This window comes from Diabrotica virgifera, chromosome 2 (genome assembly GCF_917563875.1).
Source record: "Diabrotica virgifera virgifera chromosome 2, PGI_DIABVI_V3a".
Classification (NCBI taxonomy): domain Eukaryota; kingdom Metazoa; phylum Arthropoda; class Insecta; order Coleoptera; family Chrysomelidae; genus Diabrotica; species Diabrotica virgifera.
Window position 1 is genome coordinate 56,811,676 of NC_065444.1, and position 17,415 is coordinate 56,829,090.

General features: G+C 33.6%; 1 protein-coding gene across 4 annotated transcripts in view; it reads left to right on the forward strand.

Moving 5' to 3' along the window:
* Positions 1–17,415, forward strand: part of LOC114331494 (dynein heavy chain, cytoplasmic) — a 144,735-nt gene that overhangs the window by 47,564 nt on the left and 79,756 nt on the right. For all 4 annotated transcript variants that reach the window (XM_050643656.1, XM_050643658.1, XM_050643659.1 and 1 more), the window contains 4 exons: positions 2,623–2,985; positions 8,381–8,623; positions 14,134–14,394; positions 14,450–16,032. In XM_050643656.1, the coding sequence (XP_050499613.1) occupies positions 2,623–2,985; positions 8,381–8,623; positions 14,134–14,394; positions 14,450–16,032 (2,450 nt within the window). The remainder of the gene's footprint in view (positions 1–2,622; positions 2,986–8,380; positions 8,624–14,133; positions 14,395–14,449; positions 16,033–17,415) is intronic.

The following is a 17,415-nucleotide window of genomic DNA, read 5'->3' on the forward strand; positions in this document are numbered from 1 at the left end:
AAGCGGTATATAAACAAACCAGCTCAAAATAACATATTTCGGTCGCCAGAAATCACTTATCGAAGATTTTATAGCTAAAGATCCCTTTTGTCGGTTCAAAATAATATAAATCTATCGAGGTCCCTCAGATAAAAGAAATATGAGTATCTATGAGAATACGAGAACGAATTACGTTTCCGATTTACCAAGCGATAGATTCATGTGAGAATTTAAAAATCTTCCTCTGAAACCAAACATGATTTTAACGAATTTAGAATACAGGGTGAAGCGAAAATACTATTGATTTCCGTACCGTTACACCATACCATAATTTAGGTAAACAGAGTATGCAGTTTGGTCAAATTTGCATTCTCATGTGTTTTACTGATCTAAAATTTAAGTATGTTGTCGAAAAGCAACAACACGATACGTTGAAGGATCAAGTTCAGGAAAATAGTTAACACCTCATTATCAGACACAATCCCCAAGATCAGCTTTCAACAGCTTAGAAATTATAGAAGCGATTGGTTATACAAGGGAAAGTGGAAGGAAAAAGAGGACCGGAGAGACGACGCTCGTCCTGGCTGAAAAATTTAAAGCAGTGGAGCGGAAAACCAACAGCAGAACTCTTCAAAACCGCTGCAGACAAAGTAAAATGGGTTGTAATAATCGCCAATGACCTTAAAGGATGAGGCACTTGAAGAAGAAGAAGAAATAAGCATAAATGATGTAAACGATCTAATATTAAACATAAGTATTCAGTCGAATTATAGATTAATATTTATTTTGTACTAGCTGACCCGGCGAACTTCGTACCGCATGCCTTAGAAATATATAAAATTCTGTCAAAGCTCAATAAATAAAAATTAAAAGAAATAAAAAATAATACTACTACTATCGGTTTACAGCGTTCTCCGACGCCTTCCGACTCCTAACCGCCATTCTTCTCTGTTTAACCATAGACCTGGAGAGATTTCTCTTTCCTCTAGTTCTTTTTCAATTCCCTCCCTCCAGCTTCTTCTCGGCCTTCCTCTTTTTCTTCTCCCTTGTGGTGTCCATGCCAAAATCTGTCTAGGGATCCTGTCATCTGGCATTCTCTGTACACGGCCGTACCATACCAGTTGTTTTGTTTTTATGTCATCAATTATTGTATGTGTTACTCCCATCATTTCTCGTATTCTCTCGTTCGGTATCCGATCTCTTCTTGATTTGCCTGCTGCTCTTATCCAGAAGTCCATTTCTGTTGCTAGTAACATTTTCTGCGCTCTTTGTTTCAGTGGCCAAACTTCACTGCCATATGTGATTATACTTTTAAGTATACTATTGTATATGAGCTGTTTGTTCGCTTTAGATATTGTCTGGTCCCACAGAATGCCGTTCATCATAGATATGGCTTTTCTACCCTCCATGTTTCTGTCTTTTATAGCAGCATCGAGTGTTCCATCTTGAGTTATCTTCATGCCCAGGTACTTGTATTCATCGCAGTGTTTAATTTCTACCCCATCGTCTAATGTAACGGACTGCTTTGTTCATCCAATACACATGGCTTCAGTTTTCTTAATGTTGACTTCGAGACCCCATTTGTTATATTCTTCTATTAGCTTCCACGTCATGTAACTTAAGTGAAAAAATAATAATAATAATAATATTAAAAATAGTATGTAATAAAACAGAATTAATTTAGTTATTTCTCATACACATAGTAACATAGACACTCTTAAGTTCCAACAAACTTGTGATTTGTTCATCATAGTGGCAAAAGCCAAGGGCACGGGAAATTGTAGATACTTGAAATCAAATGGCAAATCTGTTGAAATCCTCGGAATACGCGGGATAAAGATATCCTCTCCTTTGAATTTCTCCTTGGTAATTGTGGCCCAGCAAATTAATAATAAATTTAATTGAGAGTTACACTGAGAAGGTAAAATGACAATAATAATTATAAACGCCACTACTATTCTCGATACATATAGTTCGTCCGCTATAAGTTTTCCCATGCGTCACGATTCATTTTCAAACAAATTAAGTCAAAACATAAAGTGAAACGTACGCCGATGTGTGTAGTATACAGTATACAAAATGTATATACACATCGACGTTCGTTTCACTTTATGTTTTGACGTAATTTGTTTGAAAATGAATCGTGACGCATGGGAAAAGTTATAGCGGACAAACAATAAACAACTATATTGCTATTACCTTCCATTGAATTCATTAATTTCGTGGATTCTCGATAATCACGGCGGAGGCGGCGGCGCCGCTGATTAGGATCATCATACGATCAAATGCATAGTTTGCGAGTCTATAAGGTACATACGTACATACAAACATTCATTTTTTATTTATATAGATGTAAAATATTTAAATGGCTATTAAAAAATAACGGTTGTGGATAAAAAAAGTGAAAATGTAGAGTTATATTTTGATTCTACATCATAAAAGATTAAGAAAAACAGTTTGCCAAAAAAAAATAAAAAAAAAATCCGGGGGGTGGCAAGCCCCCTTTTTACTTAGGTTCATCGTACCAACTCAGAAACCATCCAGAAATGCATAGTTTGCGAGTCTATAAGGTACATACACACAAACATTCATTTTTATATTTTTATTTATATAGATAAATAAATGTCAATTTTCTTTTTTCAGAAAAACTCGTACGACATTTGACACTTCAGACACCCGTCGTGAATTCGGTCCCATTATTATCGACTTCGCCAAAGTCCAAAGCAAAGTCTCTCTAAAATACGATTCATGGCACAAAGACACTTTAGGCAAATTCGGTGGTCTACTTAGTAACGAAATGACATCTTTCCACGCCAATGTATCCAAGTCAAGATCAGACTTGGAACTCCAAAGCATCGAGGCTGCCAGCACATCAGACGCGGTTAGCTTCATTACTTACGTTCAACAGTTGAAACGAAGCATGAAGGCTTGGGAGAAACAAGTTGATATTTACAAGGAGGGTCAAAGGATTTTGGAACGACAGAGATTCCAGTTCCCAACAAATTGGTAAGTTAATCTAAATTGTATTTTATTTAGGGTATGGCTTACATCAGAGAATTGGTAATTCAATTTAAATTTATACAAACACATCACAAACAGATATCCAGTTTTTTTTTAATATATTTTATTGACTCTTCGGTTGCCATTACAAAGTCTGTAGGGTCGCCTGTGTATGCTCTGCGTGGGCAGTCCGGGGACGTTCAAATCCGTCAGGTTTGTCTGTGGTGTCCAATAGACTATGGTAATGCGGATCTGTCTTACTTTCTCATTCTTCTCTCCATCGGGCATTTAAGTCAATGATACTGACCGCTTGAGCGGATTTCAGTAGTGGTAACCTGGATCGGAGACGAGAGACGGTTTCCAAGAATATCGGGAATGTCGTTGTGGACGATTATCCATAATTAGCGTAGGTTGGATGGAGATATGTTACTAAGGCTGGGTAGCCCCATTGGGGGGTGGTTATAATAACACAGGCCAACGATGAAAAAACTTTTTTGATAAGATTACCTCTATCTTATGTATTTTGTGCTGAGTCCGAAAAGCATATTAAAAATGCTGTATCACCCACCATTCTTTCACAATTTAACATTTAAAATTGCATAATTACCTTTGAAACGAAAATGACTACTAAGGAAAAAGATGCTTTTTGCATTCAAACAAGTAACCAAGTTTTTAGGTAATGTGAAAGACCCTAACTACGACCTTATATTAGCTAATTTATTAGATAAGTTTTCTAAGATATTAGATGAGATTTAAGATTTGGGATGTCAAATGAGCCTCAAAATCCACCTTTTGCATAACCATCTTGACTCCTTCCCTGAAAATCTGGGTGATGTCAGTGAAGAACAAGGCAAACGATTCCACTAGGATATCAAGGGGATGGAGAAACGATACCAGGGACGTTGGAACACCAATGTGATGGGTGATTACTGTTGGTCACTTCATCAGAAACAACAGAGTGCCTCGCATAGGAGAAAAAGCTACTTCAGAAGTTTTACTTAAAAAAGAAAAAGAAAATACAAAAGCATTGACACCTGAAATGATTGCACCGACCTATAATATTACAAAATAAGAATTAGATAAAAGGTTTTATTCTAATAATGTATCATTTTAATGTATTTCGGTATCTTGTCTTTTCAAATTATTATAATGTATAATAAACCAGTGTCATATTGTGGGAAAACCATGGGTGATACTTAAAATCTAATTTCAGAATCTTTTTTAGCGAAAAAAAATACATATGATTCACATACATTTGTAAGAAAAGTTTTATAAATTTTTTTTTGTTGGCCTGTGTAATTATTATGCTCGTTATAATACGCAAAACGCGCTTGAGTGTCGACCAAGTCTGCTATTTAACCACATCGGTTATCTCTATATAGATGTAGAGTATTCTGTCACCGGATATATCAGGCCAAGAGCGGAGGATCTTTCCTCGAGTGTAGCAGAGTTTCTGTATTATATTGTAACGTTTTTTAGTTTTGCTGCTGTTGTCGTCAGGTGTTCTTTCAATGTGAGCTTTTTGTCTAGAGCTAGAGTAACCCCAAGGTAATTCTGTTTGCCAGCCTGTTGTTGAGATGAAAAGTTGATAGTTCAGTTTTTGTAGTACTTGGTTTTAATCTATAGCTTCTATAAAAGTTCCCGAGTTCTCATTCTCCAAGTTTGTGTTGGGCGACCTGTTTTTAGGGTGGCAGTGAATAAAATTAATATAACTGTGATGGTAACCAACGTTCTGAAAGGACATGGTACATGAAGAAGAAAGAAGACCTGTTTTTCTTTTTCCTTGGAGATTCCACTCTAGGGCAGTCTTTGCAATACTGAAATTACTTTTTCGGAGTGTGTGTCTGATCCAGCCCCACTTTCTGGACTTTATTTCATTTTCTACCGTCTGTTTTTCGGTTAGGTCTAGCAGATCTTCGTTTCTGATGATGTTAGGGCAGAAAAGACGAACAATTCTGTCTGGTTTTTGTCTGTAAGATTTTTTGTCACTTCCAGATTTCAGATCCGTAGAGTAGAACAGACATGACTGGAATATGCGGATCTTTGTCTTTGTAGTTTACTGGTCATACCTCCAAACAGGGTTGAACATGTTGAAAGCTTGTTGAACTTTTCGTATCCTCATACGAATATCGTATTCCGTACTTCCGCTTTCTGTTATGATACTTCCAAGATACATACAATTTCCATATTTTCAATCCGTATATTTTTAATAGTAAATATGTAGTATGTTGTTTCTTGCATTTTGTTTTCACCCAATTTTGAAAAAAAGTGAAAAAATGTGAAAACTGAATTATCCACCTCCGTCTGTCTGTCTGTCTGTCTGTGATCACAACTCCTCCGTCAATATACCAGCTAGAATGACAAATGAGGTGTCAAATGAAAGCTTATAATACAAGGATGGTACTAAAGGTGAGATATTTGACTTAGGCTGTCTGTCCGTCGGTCTGTCCGACCGCGAATATAACTCCTACGTCATTATACTAGGTAGAATGACAAATGAGGTGTCAAATAAAAGCTAATCCAAGGATGGTACTAAAGGTGAGAAATTTGACCTAGGCTGTCTGTCCGTCCGACTGCGAATATAACTCCTTTGTCAATATACCAGGTAGAATAACATTTGAGGTGTCGAATGAAAGCTTATAGTCCAAGGATGGTACTAAATGTGCGAAATTTGACGTAGGGCTTCCGGTTTTAGTAATGCGACCAGAAGTACTGTTTTAAAGTCACCGGAATAGTACACGTGATATTATTCGACGCTACTTCTCAAGAAGAAAACAAATATATACTTCCAGTTTCATGACTGTCTGTTCATCTGTCTTTCCGTCCGCGAATACAACTCCTCCATTACTAATACAGATAGAATGACAAATGAGGTGTCGAATGAAAGCTTATAACCCGAGGATGGTATTAAAGATGAGAAATTTGACATCGGACTTCCAGTTTTAGAGTTGCAACCGTATGAACTGTTCTAAAGTCACCGAAATAGTATAAGCGATATATCATTCGACGTGCCTTAGCAAGATAAGAAAAAATTTGGGTTTTGGTTTTTATATCATTTCCGCTTAACACGTTCTAACCAGAATTGCCGTTATAGTCGCAGAAATAGTACATGTAACACATCAATCGAAACGTATTGAAAAGTTGACTTTTAATCTTTAGTTCCTGTTTTGAAGTCATTTCTGTTTAAACAATGATGACCCATTGTCAAAATGACTCAAAATTAGTAAAATCGTATATCGATCGACGCAAAGTTACACGAAGCGTTCAAATATCGACTTCCAGTTCTACTTTCGATTACTTTGGGTGAATACCTAGGACTTACGAAGTCCAATTACTTGTATTCTCAGGGATTTGGTTTTATTAATATTTATTTTTAAACCTATTTTATTGGCTTCATTGGACCATTCTTAGTTACTATCATCATCATCAGTGGCGTTACAGCTCTTTATGAGCCAAAGCCTTCTTCAGAACAATTCTCCATTCGCCCCTGTCTCGGGCAACTTCTCCATGCTCTAATTCCAATAGATTTCATATCATTTTCTAGGTTGTCTTGGTACCTAAAACTCTCGGTCTTCCTCTTGTTCGTTGTCCTATCGGCACTTTTCAGTCAAAAACTTTTCTGACTATGGCATCTTCCTCTCGTCTGATTACATGACCTACCCATCTAAGGCGTTCTACCTTAATGAATTTTGCAACGTCAGGTTCTCCAAAACTTCTATACAACTCAAAGTTGTAACGCCTGCCCACAAACCTTGTTCTTTTATGCCTCCATATCGTCGGCTTACTGCCAAAACCAACTAACTCCACTTTTTATAGTTTTGAGTAATCGACGTTTTAAACTTTAATTTGAAATGAAAAATCGTTTGAATTTAAAAATGATTTAATGACTGAAAAATATTAAAGTAAATAACATTATAAACGAAAAATTTTGTTAAAAACTTATTAAAATGAAGTGAAAGTTAAAAAAAAGTACAAAAAACATTTTTTTTCGGCACTTGTCGGGTTTTGGCTGTACAAAGTTAGTCAACTTCTAGGTAACTTTGAACATCACTGTCCTCCATATCAGGCACTTGTCTTGTTTTGGCAGAACTAGAATATTGTAAATGATAAAATACTATTTTATTTAAACGGAGATGTGCAGACAACTGCACATATCTGTTTTTGGCTGAATAAAAGTGTCATCATTGGAATTAGTTGTTTTGAGACCCTTCTGTTTCCCACATTTAAAATCTGCTTTGAAATGTCTGGTTTCATCAGTACATTCTTTGATAATTATTAAGTACAAAGACGTACTTAACTCAGAATCGACAAAAAGTGGAGTTAGTTGGTTTTGGCAGTAAGCCGACGATATATTCGTCTTAGTATTTTTCGCTCAAAACGTTTGAGCATTTCTTGGTCATTCTGTGTGACCAAGTTTCTGAGCCATATGTTAGCACTGGCCTTATTAGTGTTTTGTATACAGTCAGTTTAATTTTTTTAGGCATTTTTGAGGCCATCTGTCTTCTTAAGCCATAGTAACACTTATTGGCGAGCACTATTCTTCTTTCAATTTTTCCATATTTTCAATCCGTATGTTGTTAATAGTAAATATGCAGTATGTTGTTTCTTGCATTTATTCTCAGGGATTTGGTTTTAAGGTACTAGTACTAGTACACTTTAGAAGACCAAAAATAATTTTTTTTTTCAAGATTTTTTTTCTCAGAACTTTTATTAAAAATGAACATAACACTTTTTACATATTAATATCTAACTCTTAAAGAATACAAAAAATATATCTTTTTTCATTTATGCACGTACACTAATTTTGTAGAGGGCGCAAAAGTCGAGGCCTCGAAAAATGATGGCGGACAGTTAATCTCAGGATTGGGATATCTGAAAGAAAAAAATCATACTGCATTTGAAAAAGGTAGCTTTCTTACGTGACAATTTGCCACAATTTGACCAAAAAATAAAAAATAAAGATTTTTAACCATGAAAAACTGAAGAAAAACGGGCGATTTTTTCACAAAAATTTTTCAAATTTCAGAGATCCCAATCCTGAGATTAACTGTCCGCCATTGGAACTACTTTTTTTTGAGGCCTCGACTTTGGCGCCTTCTACAATAATAGTGTACGTTCATAAATGAAAGAAGATATATTTTTTGTATTCTCTAAGAGTTAGATATTAATATGTAAAAAGATTTACATTCATTTTTAATAAAGGTTCTGAGAAAAAACACTTGAAAAAATGCTTATTTTTGGTCTTCTAAAGTGTACTAGTACCTTAATATTGATTTGCAAACCTATTTTATTGGCTTCATTGGAAAGTGTTTCCAATTGATCAACCACATCTTGAAACCTTTGTCTTAATAGACCATTCTTAGTTACTATGTAGCAAATAATTAACTTAATTAATTTGTAGGTTACACGTGGAGAACTTGGAAGGAGAATGGGGCGCTTTCAACGAAATCATCAAACGTAAAGATTCTAGCATTCAAACCCAAGTAGCCAGTCTCCAGCAGAAGATCGTATCCGAAGACAAGGCAGTGGAGAGTCGCACTAATGACTTCTTAAATGATTGGGAAAAGAGCAAGCCTGTCGAAGGGCATCTCAGACCAGACGACGCCTTGTCACAACTGCAACTGTTTGAAAGCAAATTTTCCAGGTACTTTTTGATAACTATTCACTGTCGATATAAATATTTAATCAAAGATAGTATTTTGATTCGATATTGGTTAAATCATAAGCTTGTTCAATTGAAAGATATCTTTGGTCAAGTATAGCGACTTCAAAATGGCGTTTATTGTTAATAATCCGTTCAAATATAATCAGCGTGCGGTCATACCAATTTCATCCTTCTGCGGGAAAGGTCATGTTAACATGTTTTTTCAACCATGAAGGACCCTTGCTCATGCATGGACTTTACGGAACCTAGAGTGCATATTAACGAAAACCTGTATAATGAAACTTTAAATAAGGTTAATCAAGCAATATGACCAAAACGCCCAGAAAAGCTTGTCATTCTTCTGTACGACAATGCTGGGCCTTATGTCGCCGAAGAAGTGAAAGAATCTACAACGAAAGAAATGGAGGATATTGGAGTATCCACGCTATAGTTCCGATTTATCACTCTACGATTTTTACATGTTTGGGTTACTGAAAATGGCGTTAAAAGGTAATCGTTTTCAGATGGACGAAGAATTACAAAATGCCGTAAAAGAATTCTTCGACCTACAGCCACAAGAAAACAGCCTAAACAGAGTATGCATCGGTTGGTGAAACAATGGACTATGTGTCTTAAATACCTATAGTAGTAATTATTTGTAGTTACCGATAAATTTTTTCTGGATCAAAGGTACGTTTCAATAGGGAACTTGCACATTTTTTTTATTAGATAATAATGTACAGTTTTGTTTAAAAATGAGGTTTCCAAAATTTCACTCTTCAAAAACTCGTAATAACTTAGAAATACATATTTAAAGTCTTCTGCGGTATAAAATAGTTCAGACGGCCCGTGACGTCACATAGTTTTGCATGAGTTTTGATTATGGTTATATTTCGCTGTGTCTAGGTACACGCTAACGTGTACGCAAATAAAAAAGTTAGGTATTATCCTTTTCATGATCATTTTTCAGTGCGTAACAAATGATAGGAAAAAGGGTAAGTCCGTGATAATACACATTTAATACACATTTATGACATTTATTCTAACATGACATTTTAGTTAAATCTGACAGTTGTCAAATTTTATTTTCAATTTGGAATAAAAACAAATCAAATGTGTTTCTTGCATTTATAAAATGGTATTTTCTTTGATTTGTATAGTCTTATAAATTATACAGATTATATTTGTAATATTATTATCCAATTAAAAAAAAATTATTTTTTTATTATGGCGCCATCTATCGACAACTAGAATAACTAGAATAAATGTTATAAAAATGTCACCGACGAAATGTAATCACCGACGTGCCTTTTTTTCTGTCACATACAATTTAATGCGTTAGAAAGAAATCGAAAAACTGTGACGCACTGAAAGATGATCATGAGAAATACTGTAGACGCGAATTAAACTTCATCAAGCCAGTCACGTCATTATTTAGCTTGCGCAGTGACTATACATTTTAGTACATGCTATTTTGATATGTTTAGTGTTTGTTTGATAGAAAAATGTTTGTTAAGGGAAGGGAAGCAGAACTATTCAGATGTTTCAAACTTAATTGTAATAAATCAATGTATATATATAAAAGTATATATTTAGGTTAACAAAATAATTATATGTATTTAGTTGACATGACATGTAGGTACAAAATATTGTTAAAATAATTTTTATATGTAAGTGAATTATTATAATCAACTATTCTAAATGCAAAATAAGCCACAATTTAACTAAAAAAATGATTTTATTAACGTTTCGACGTCCAAATCGGATGTCATTGTCAAAATACAAAAATTAGATTAAATAAATTATTAGAAAAAATTTTTTACTAAGCAACAACATTTTTGTTTAATTTAATAATATTTTGTATTTTGACAACGACATCCGGTTTAGACGTCGGCGTCGAAACGATAATAAAATCAATTTTTTAGTTAAATTGTGGCTTAGTTCCCATTTAGAATAGTTGATTACAAAAATTCCACAAGGATAATAGCTTCAGAACAAGTTAATTATTATTGTGAAAGCTTTAGGTCTTCCTTTTATTTTAATCTTGGACGGTAATAATATTTCATTTATAACTAAAAAAATATATATTAATTTATAGTCTCTTATTTTTTTTGTACTGTTTTAAAATGTTCTTAAACTCGTTAAAAGAACTAAATAATTGTCCACACTCCATAGTTAATTTAAAAACAAACACTAAACAAATAAAAAATAAGAAATCACTGACACTCTAACTTTTTTATTTGCGTACACTTTAACGTATACCTAGGCACAACCTTATATTTAGGTATATTCTTCTTCTCCTTCTTTAGTTTATTGGCCTCCACCTACTTGGGTATTTGGCCAGCTCATCGTCGTGGAATAAGTCAAAATATTTATATTCTAATGACATTTATCGTATGTCATTGTAATAATATATACCAGTTTGTTAAAATTTGAGTTTTATACTATTTTTGAAGGAAAGGAACGAAGGTTTACTATTGAAAATAAAACCATTTTGTAAAAGAAAAATTTTCTATGAATAGTTCAAACGATCAAAAACACTTGTAACGTCACATAAATGTATTTTCTACTGACGTTTATAACGTCTAATTTAAAATTCTGTTTACTTTATTGGAAAAATGTAAATGTACAACCCAGTGACGTCACGACGCGTTTTGGACCACCTGTTTTAATTTGAATTTTTAATCGTCTTTAGGGGCCAAACGAAAGACAAACAAAACTTTTTTATCTTTGATACATGTTTTAAATTATGTTCTGTTGTGATGTATAACATTTTTTTCGAATAAATTTATGCAAGTTCCCTATTGAACAAGCCTAATAGACCAGGGCGGATCTGTGAAAAAAGGTCTATTTTTGGATGTGCGAGGTGGCATTCGGATTTTTGCAGATAAAGTTAGGTAACAACTTCAACAATAATAATTGACTTATGCTCCTTCTCAAATATGCCCGGAACATTAAATAAAAAAATTAAAGTATTTAAAAATTTCGAAAAACATCGATTTTTTTCTACTTTCTTTGCTTATAACTTTAAAACGATTCATTTTGGAACAAAGTCGTAGAGAAATAAAATAATGATAATTGAATTTTGTATGATAAACGACTGGTTAAAAATGTCTTAAATTATTACCCTTTCTGCAAAATAGCAATAAATACAAAATAAGGGGGCAAAATAAGCCTGTTTTTATTCAATGTTTTTCAATAACTTTGGTTGCACTTAGAACTTTCGTAATTCGCGTAGAAAATTCTTACAACATACTTAAATCGTTCACCAAATTTCATTAAAATCGACCTGATAGATTTTGCAGAATAATTCTGCAATCTAATTTTTTTTATAAGTTCAAATTTTTTAAAAACTTTCTGAAGAAAAAGTAGACTATTTAGAAGTTTGCTAATTTTTTTACATATAAAGAAGTTCTCTACCTATCTAATACACTTTACAGAATTAAAGTCAGATTATTTAAGCGGCCTCAGCACTGTTTTAAAGTTATAAACAATTTTTTGGCTTATAAACAAATACAGTGAGAACGTTTGAGTTGGCATAAATTCGAAAAATCCCGAAACAGGTCGATTTTTATTTTTAAATGCTAATTTTTTGGTATATATATCATACTAGTGACGTCATCCATCTGGGCGTGATGACGTAATCGATGATTTTTTTAAATGAGAATAGGTGCCGTGTGATAGCTCAATCGAAAGGCTATTCAATTTTGTATTCACTAATATAAACATTAACATAACTATTTATACAGGGTTTGAATTAAAATTTTTTTTTAATTAAATTAGTTCCTAGTATCTAGTCACTAGTATGATATTTATGTCAAAAAATTATAATTAAAAATAAAAATCGATCTGTTTCGGGATTTATCTCCAGAGTCTCCCATTCTCAAGAAACTGAATTTATTCCAACTCAAACGTCCTCACTGTATTTGTTTATAAGTCAAAATATTGTTTATAACTTTAAAACAGTGCTGAGGCCGCTTAAATAATCCGATTTTAATTCTGTGTTAGATAGGTAGAGAAACTCTTTATAAGTAAAAAAAATTAGCAAACTTCTAAATGGTCTACTTTTTGTTCAGAAAGATTTTAAAAAATTTGAACTTTTTTAAAAAAATTTAGATTGCAAAATTATTATGCAAAATCTATTAGGTCGATTTTAATGAAATTTGGTGGACGGTTTAAGTATGCTGTAAGAATTTTCTAAGTCATTTATGAAGGTCCTAAGTGCAACCAAAGTGGTTGAAAAACATTGAATAAAGACAGTCTTTTTTGCTTCCTTATTTTCTATTTATTGCTATTTTGCACAAAAGGTAATAATTTAAGACATTTTAAACCAGTCGTATATTATACAAAATTCAATTATCTTTATTTTCTTTCCCTACGACTTTGTTCCAAAATGAATCGTTTTAAAGTTATATGCAATGAAAGTAGAAAAATACCGATATTTTTCGAGATTTTTAAATAGTTAAAATTTGTATTAATGTTCCGGGCATATTTGAGAAGGAGCATAAGTCAATTATAATTAATGAAGTTGTCACTTAACTTCATATGCAAAAATCCGAATGCCACCGCTCACATCCACCTCAAAACAGATCCGTCCTGGTCTATAATTAGTATTGGGACCGTGCAAGTTCGGCAAAGCGACCTCTATTTTTACGCTCTGTACTTTTATTCGCACTTTTAATTATATTGGCCAATTATATTTGTCCTGGTTGCTGGATAATTGTCAAGGCCATAGTCCAAAAAAATAATAAGAAGAAAAAATAAGATGCAGGTTAGGTATGTTATGCAAACGTAAACAATTGTATGTAGTAAATAAAATTAGTTATTAAAATGCAGTACTGCAAGCAAAATACAATTAATTAAATTTACCTTTATATAATAATTGCATATCATATCAATATTGTGGAGCAATCTATAATTTTTCTGCTTCAATGACAGAAGGTATGAAATATACGTCAATTTGACAATTTCAATTAATATGAATTATTTAAGATAGTTGCAATATTTCTCCGCGACTCGCGCACGGTCGTTTCTCGTTTCCCTTCCAAGTACTTGCACACCGCGAATATTGTTTTCTTTTTAACAAAAATAGCTCTCGGTGATTTTTTTATAATTTCTTCAATCGGACAAGTGAAAAAAGAGAGAAAAGTTGAAACTCATTTGTTGTGCTATCTGATTTTTAATCAAATTGTCGCCAACACGATGATATTTATTAAAATCTTACAAACAGTATTGCATATTTCCATGAGCAAGATTAAATGCAATACTAAGAAATGTGCTGGCAAATGCACTTGAATGCACACCAAAAGTGAAGAAAGAAGAAGAATTACGTTGGATGAATATATCTTAGTAACGAGTTGTCATATTATGTCTGTCAATATCATGTCTATTCATACACAACAAAGATTTCTGACGAGATCTAAATTAATAATAATAACTATAATGTCTAACGAGATCTAAATTGATTTCTATCATATATTTACTAAATTTTTTGTGTGTTTAAAATTTAGACTCAAAGAGGAAAGGGACAATGTTGCCAAGGCTAAAGAAGCTCTCGAGCTTCAAGATCCTGGCGGTATAAGCACCAGCGAAGACAGAATGCAAGTCGTCTATGAAGAACTCCAAGACCTCAGAGGTGTTTGGTCCGAATTGTCAAGAATATGGCAACAAATAGATGAAACTAGGGAAAAACCATGGCTTTCAATTCAACCAAGGAAGCTCAGACAGCAGTTGGACGCTCTAAGTACACAATTAAAGGAACTACCAGCAAGGTAAACTTTTCTGTAAATTTAAGATGATCAATATTTACTCTGTATTATATTTTAGATTGAGGCAATATGCTTCGTATGAGTACGTCAAGAAAACTTTACAGACATATACCAAAGTTAACATGCTCATAGTTGAGCTTAAATCTGATGCTCTAAAAGAACGCCATTGGAAGCAATTGATGAAACAATTACGAGTAAACTGGATCTTGTCAGATTTAACACTAGGACAGGTTTGGGACGTAAACCTACAAAAGAACGAAGCCATCGTAAAAGATATCATTCTAGTGGCACAAGGAGAAATGGCTTTAGAAGAATTCTTGAAACAAGTTCGTGAGTCCTGGCAGAACTACGAACTGGACCTCATCAACTATCAAAACAAGTGCAAACTAATCAGAGGATGGGACGATTTGTTCAATAAAGTCAAAGAACACATCAATTCAGTAGCAGCTATGAAGCTCTCACCTTATTACAAAGTTTTTGAAGAAGAAGCATTGACCTGGGAAGAAAAATTGAATCGTATTAATGCTTTGTTTGATGTCTGGATCGATGTACAGAGAAGATGGGTTTACCTCGAAGGAATTTTCTCAGGTAGTGCCGATATTAAAACTCTTCTACCAGTGGAAACCTCGAGATTCCAAAGCATCAGTTCAGAATTTCTGGGATTGATGAAAAAGGTTAGCAAAAGTCCCATGGTAATGGACGTATTAAATATTCCAGGAGTGCAACGAGCTTTAGAAAGATTAGCTGATTTATTGGGCAAAATACAAAAAGCTTTAGGAGAATATCTAGAAAGAGAACGTACTTCATTCCCCAGATTTTATTTCGTTGGAGATGAAGATTTATTGGAAATTATAGGAAACAGCAAGAACATCGCTAGACTTCAGAAACACTTTAAAAAAATGTTTGCTGGAGTTGCTTCTATACTTTTAAATGAAAACAACACCATAATTACAGGTATAGCTTCAAGGGAAGGTGAAGAAGTTCACTTCAACAACCCAGTCTCGACTGTAGATCATCCAAAGATAAACGAATGGCTCACAATGGTAGAGAAGGAGATGCGTGTAACTTTAGCTTCAAATTTAACCCAAGCTGTACAAGATATCAAGCAATTTAAAGACGGCATTGATTCAAAGAGTTACATGCAATGGGTCGACAAATACCAGGCGCAGATAGTGGTCCTCGCTGCTCAAATCTTGTGGAGCGAAGATGTAGAAGCTGCTCTTGTCAAGATGAACAGCGAACCTCAAAAAGGTCCTCTAGAAAAAGTACTTCAACAGGTAGAAAATACACTCAATGTACTTGCCGACTCGGTTCTTCAAGAGCAACCTCAACTCAGAAGGAAGAAGCTGGAGCATCTCATAAACGAATTCGTACACAAAAGAACTGTGACTAGAAGACTGATCGCAAACGGAGTTTGTAGCAACAAAGCATTCGAATGGTTGTGTGAAATGAGGTTCTATTTTGATCCAAGGCAGACTGAAGTTTTGAAACAATTAACGATACATATGGCAAATGCGAGGTTCTACTATGGATTTGAGTATTTAGGAGTTCAAGATAGGCTAGTTCAAACACCGTTGACAGATAGATGTTATTTGACCATGACTCAAGCTTTGGAAGCTCGTTTGGGAGGTTCGCCCTTCGGTAAGCTCTTGCTAATATTTTGTTAATAAATTATAATTTTTCAATAAAAATGTGTACCATTTTTATTCGGTTGCAATGCGAAGGCAAACCAATCTTACTTTTTAATTAGAATACGGAGTGCAGTCCAGTTCCTTTAACCGCGATTTTCTGCTCTTATTGGAGCTTCATCAGAAGAAACGTAGGCACTGTTCTCCATACTCCAACTAAATTGCATCGAGAGGTTTTCCCACACATCGCAACCAAAGTGATGATAATAGGTGGCAAGCGCCATCTGGCAATTGAAAGACGAAGCAAGTTTTCAATCCTAATAGTAAATTAATAATATTGAAAAATATTAAAAATCACTAAAAGATTTTTAAATTGAAAACTCATTGGTACATTTTCATGGTAACACCTCCAAGACTTCTATAATTTGCAAGTCATATGGATGCTGCAGTGAAGACGAAAGGGAAGGAATTCTACACCTTGCAATTCACATCCCCCGTCTGCAGCCAGCAAAGTTCCAACTGAAAAATGCACCTGGTTACTCTACGGAGTAATACGAAAATAAAATAAAAATGTGTACCATTTTTATTCGGTTGCAATGCGAAGGCAAACCAATCTTACTTTTTAATTAGAAATTTCGTCTTCACTGCCGCATCCCTATGACTTGCAAATTATAGAAGTCTTGGAGGTGTTACCATGAAAATGTACCAATAAGTTTTCAATTTAAAAATCTTTTAGTGATTTTTAATATTTTTCAATATTATTAATTTACTATTAGGATTGAAAACTTGCTTCGTCTTATAATTTTTCAATACATAAATAAATAGTATACTCAGTGACATTAGAAGTAATAATTTCTTGAACTTAAGTTTTTAGCAACACATTAATTTAGTTTTTAGATTTTAGTTTAAAGACGATTCTAAATTCAAATTAAAGCAGCTATCTCAAAACGCGTCGTGACGTCATATGGTTATATGTTTACATTCTGCACCAACAAAGTAAACAAAATTGTATATAATATGTAATTTTAAATTAGAACGTCTATTAAATATAAACGAATTAATTATAAACGTCTGTAGAAAATACAGTTATGTGACGTCACAAGTGTTTTTGATCGTTTGAACTATTTTAAATACTTAGAAAACTTGTGCTTTTACAAAATGGCACTAAACAACACTTATAGTGTTTTCTTTTCCATAGTAAACCTTCTTTTCTTTCCTTCAAAAACTATATCAAACTCCAATCTCAACAAACTGGTATATATTATTACAATGACATACGATAAATGTAATTAGAATATAAATATTTTTACCTTATTACGCGACGATGAGCTGGCCAAATACCCAAGTGGGTGGAGGCCAATAAACTAAAGAAGAAGAAGAATATGCCTAATTATAA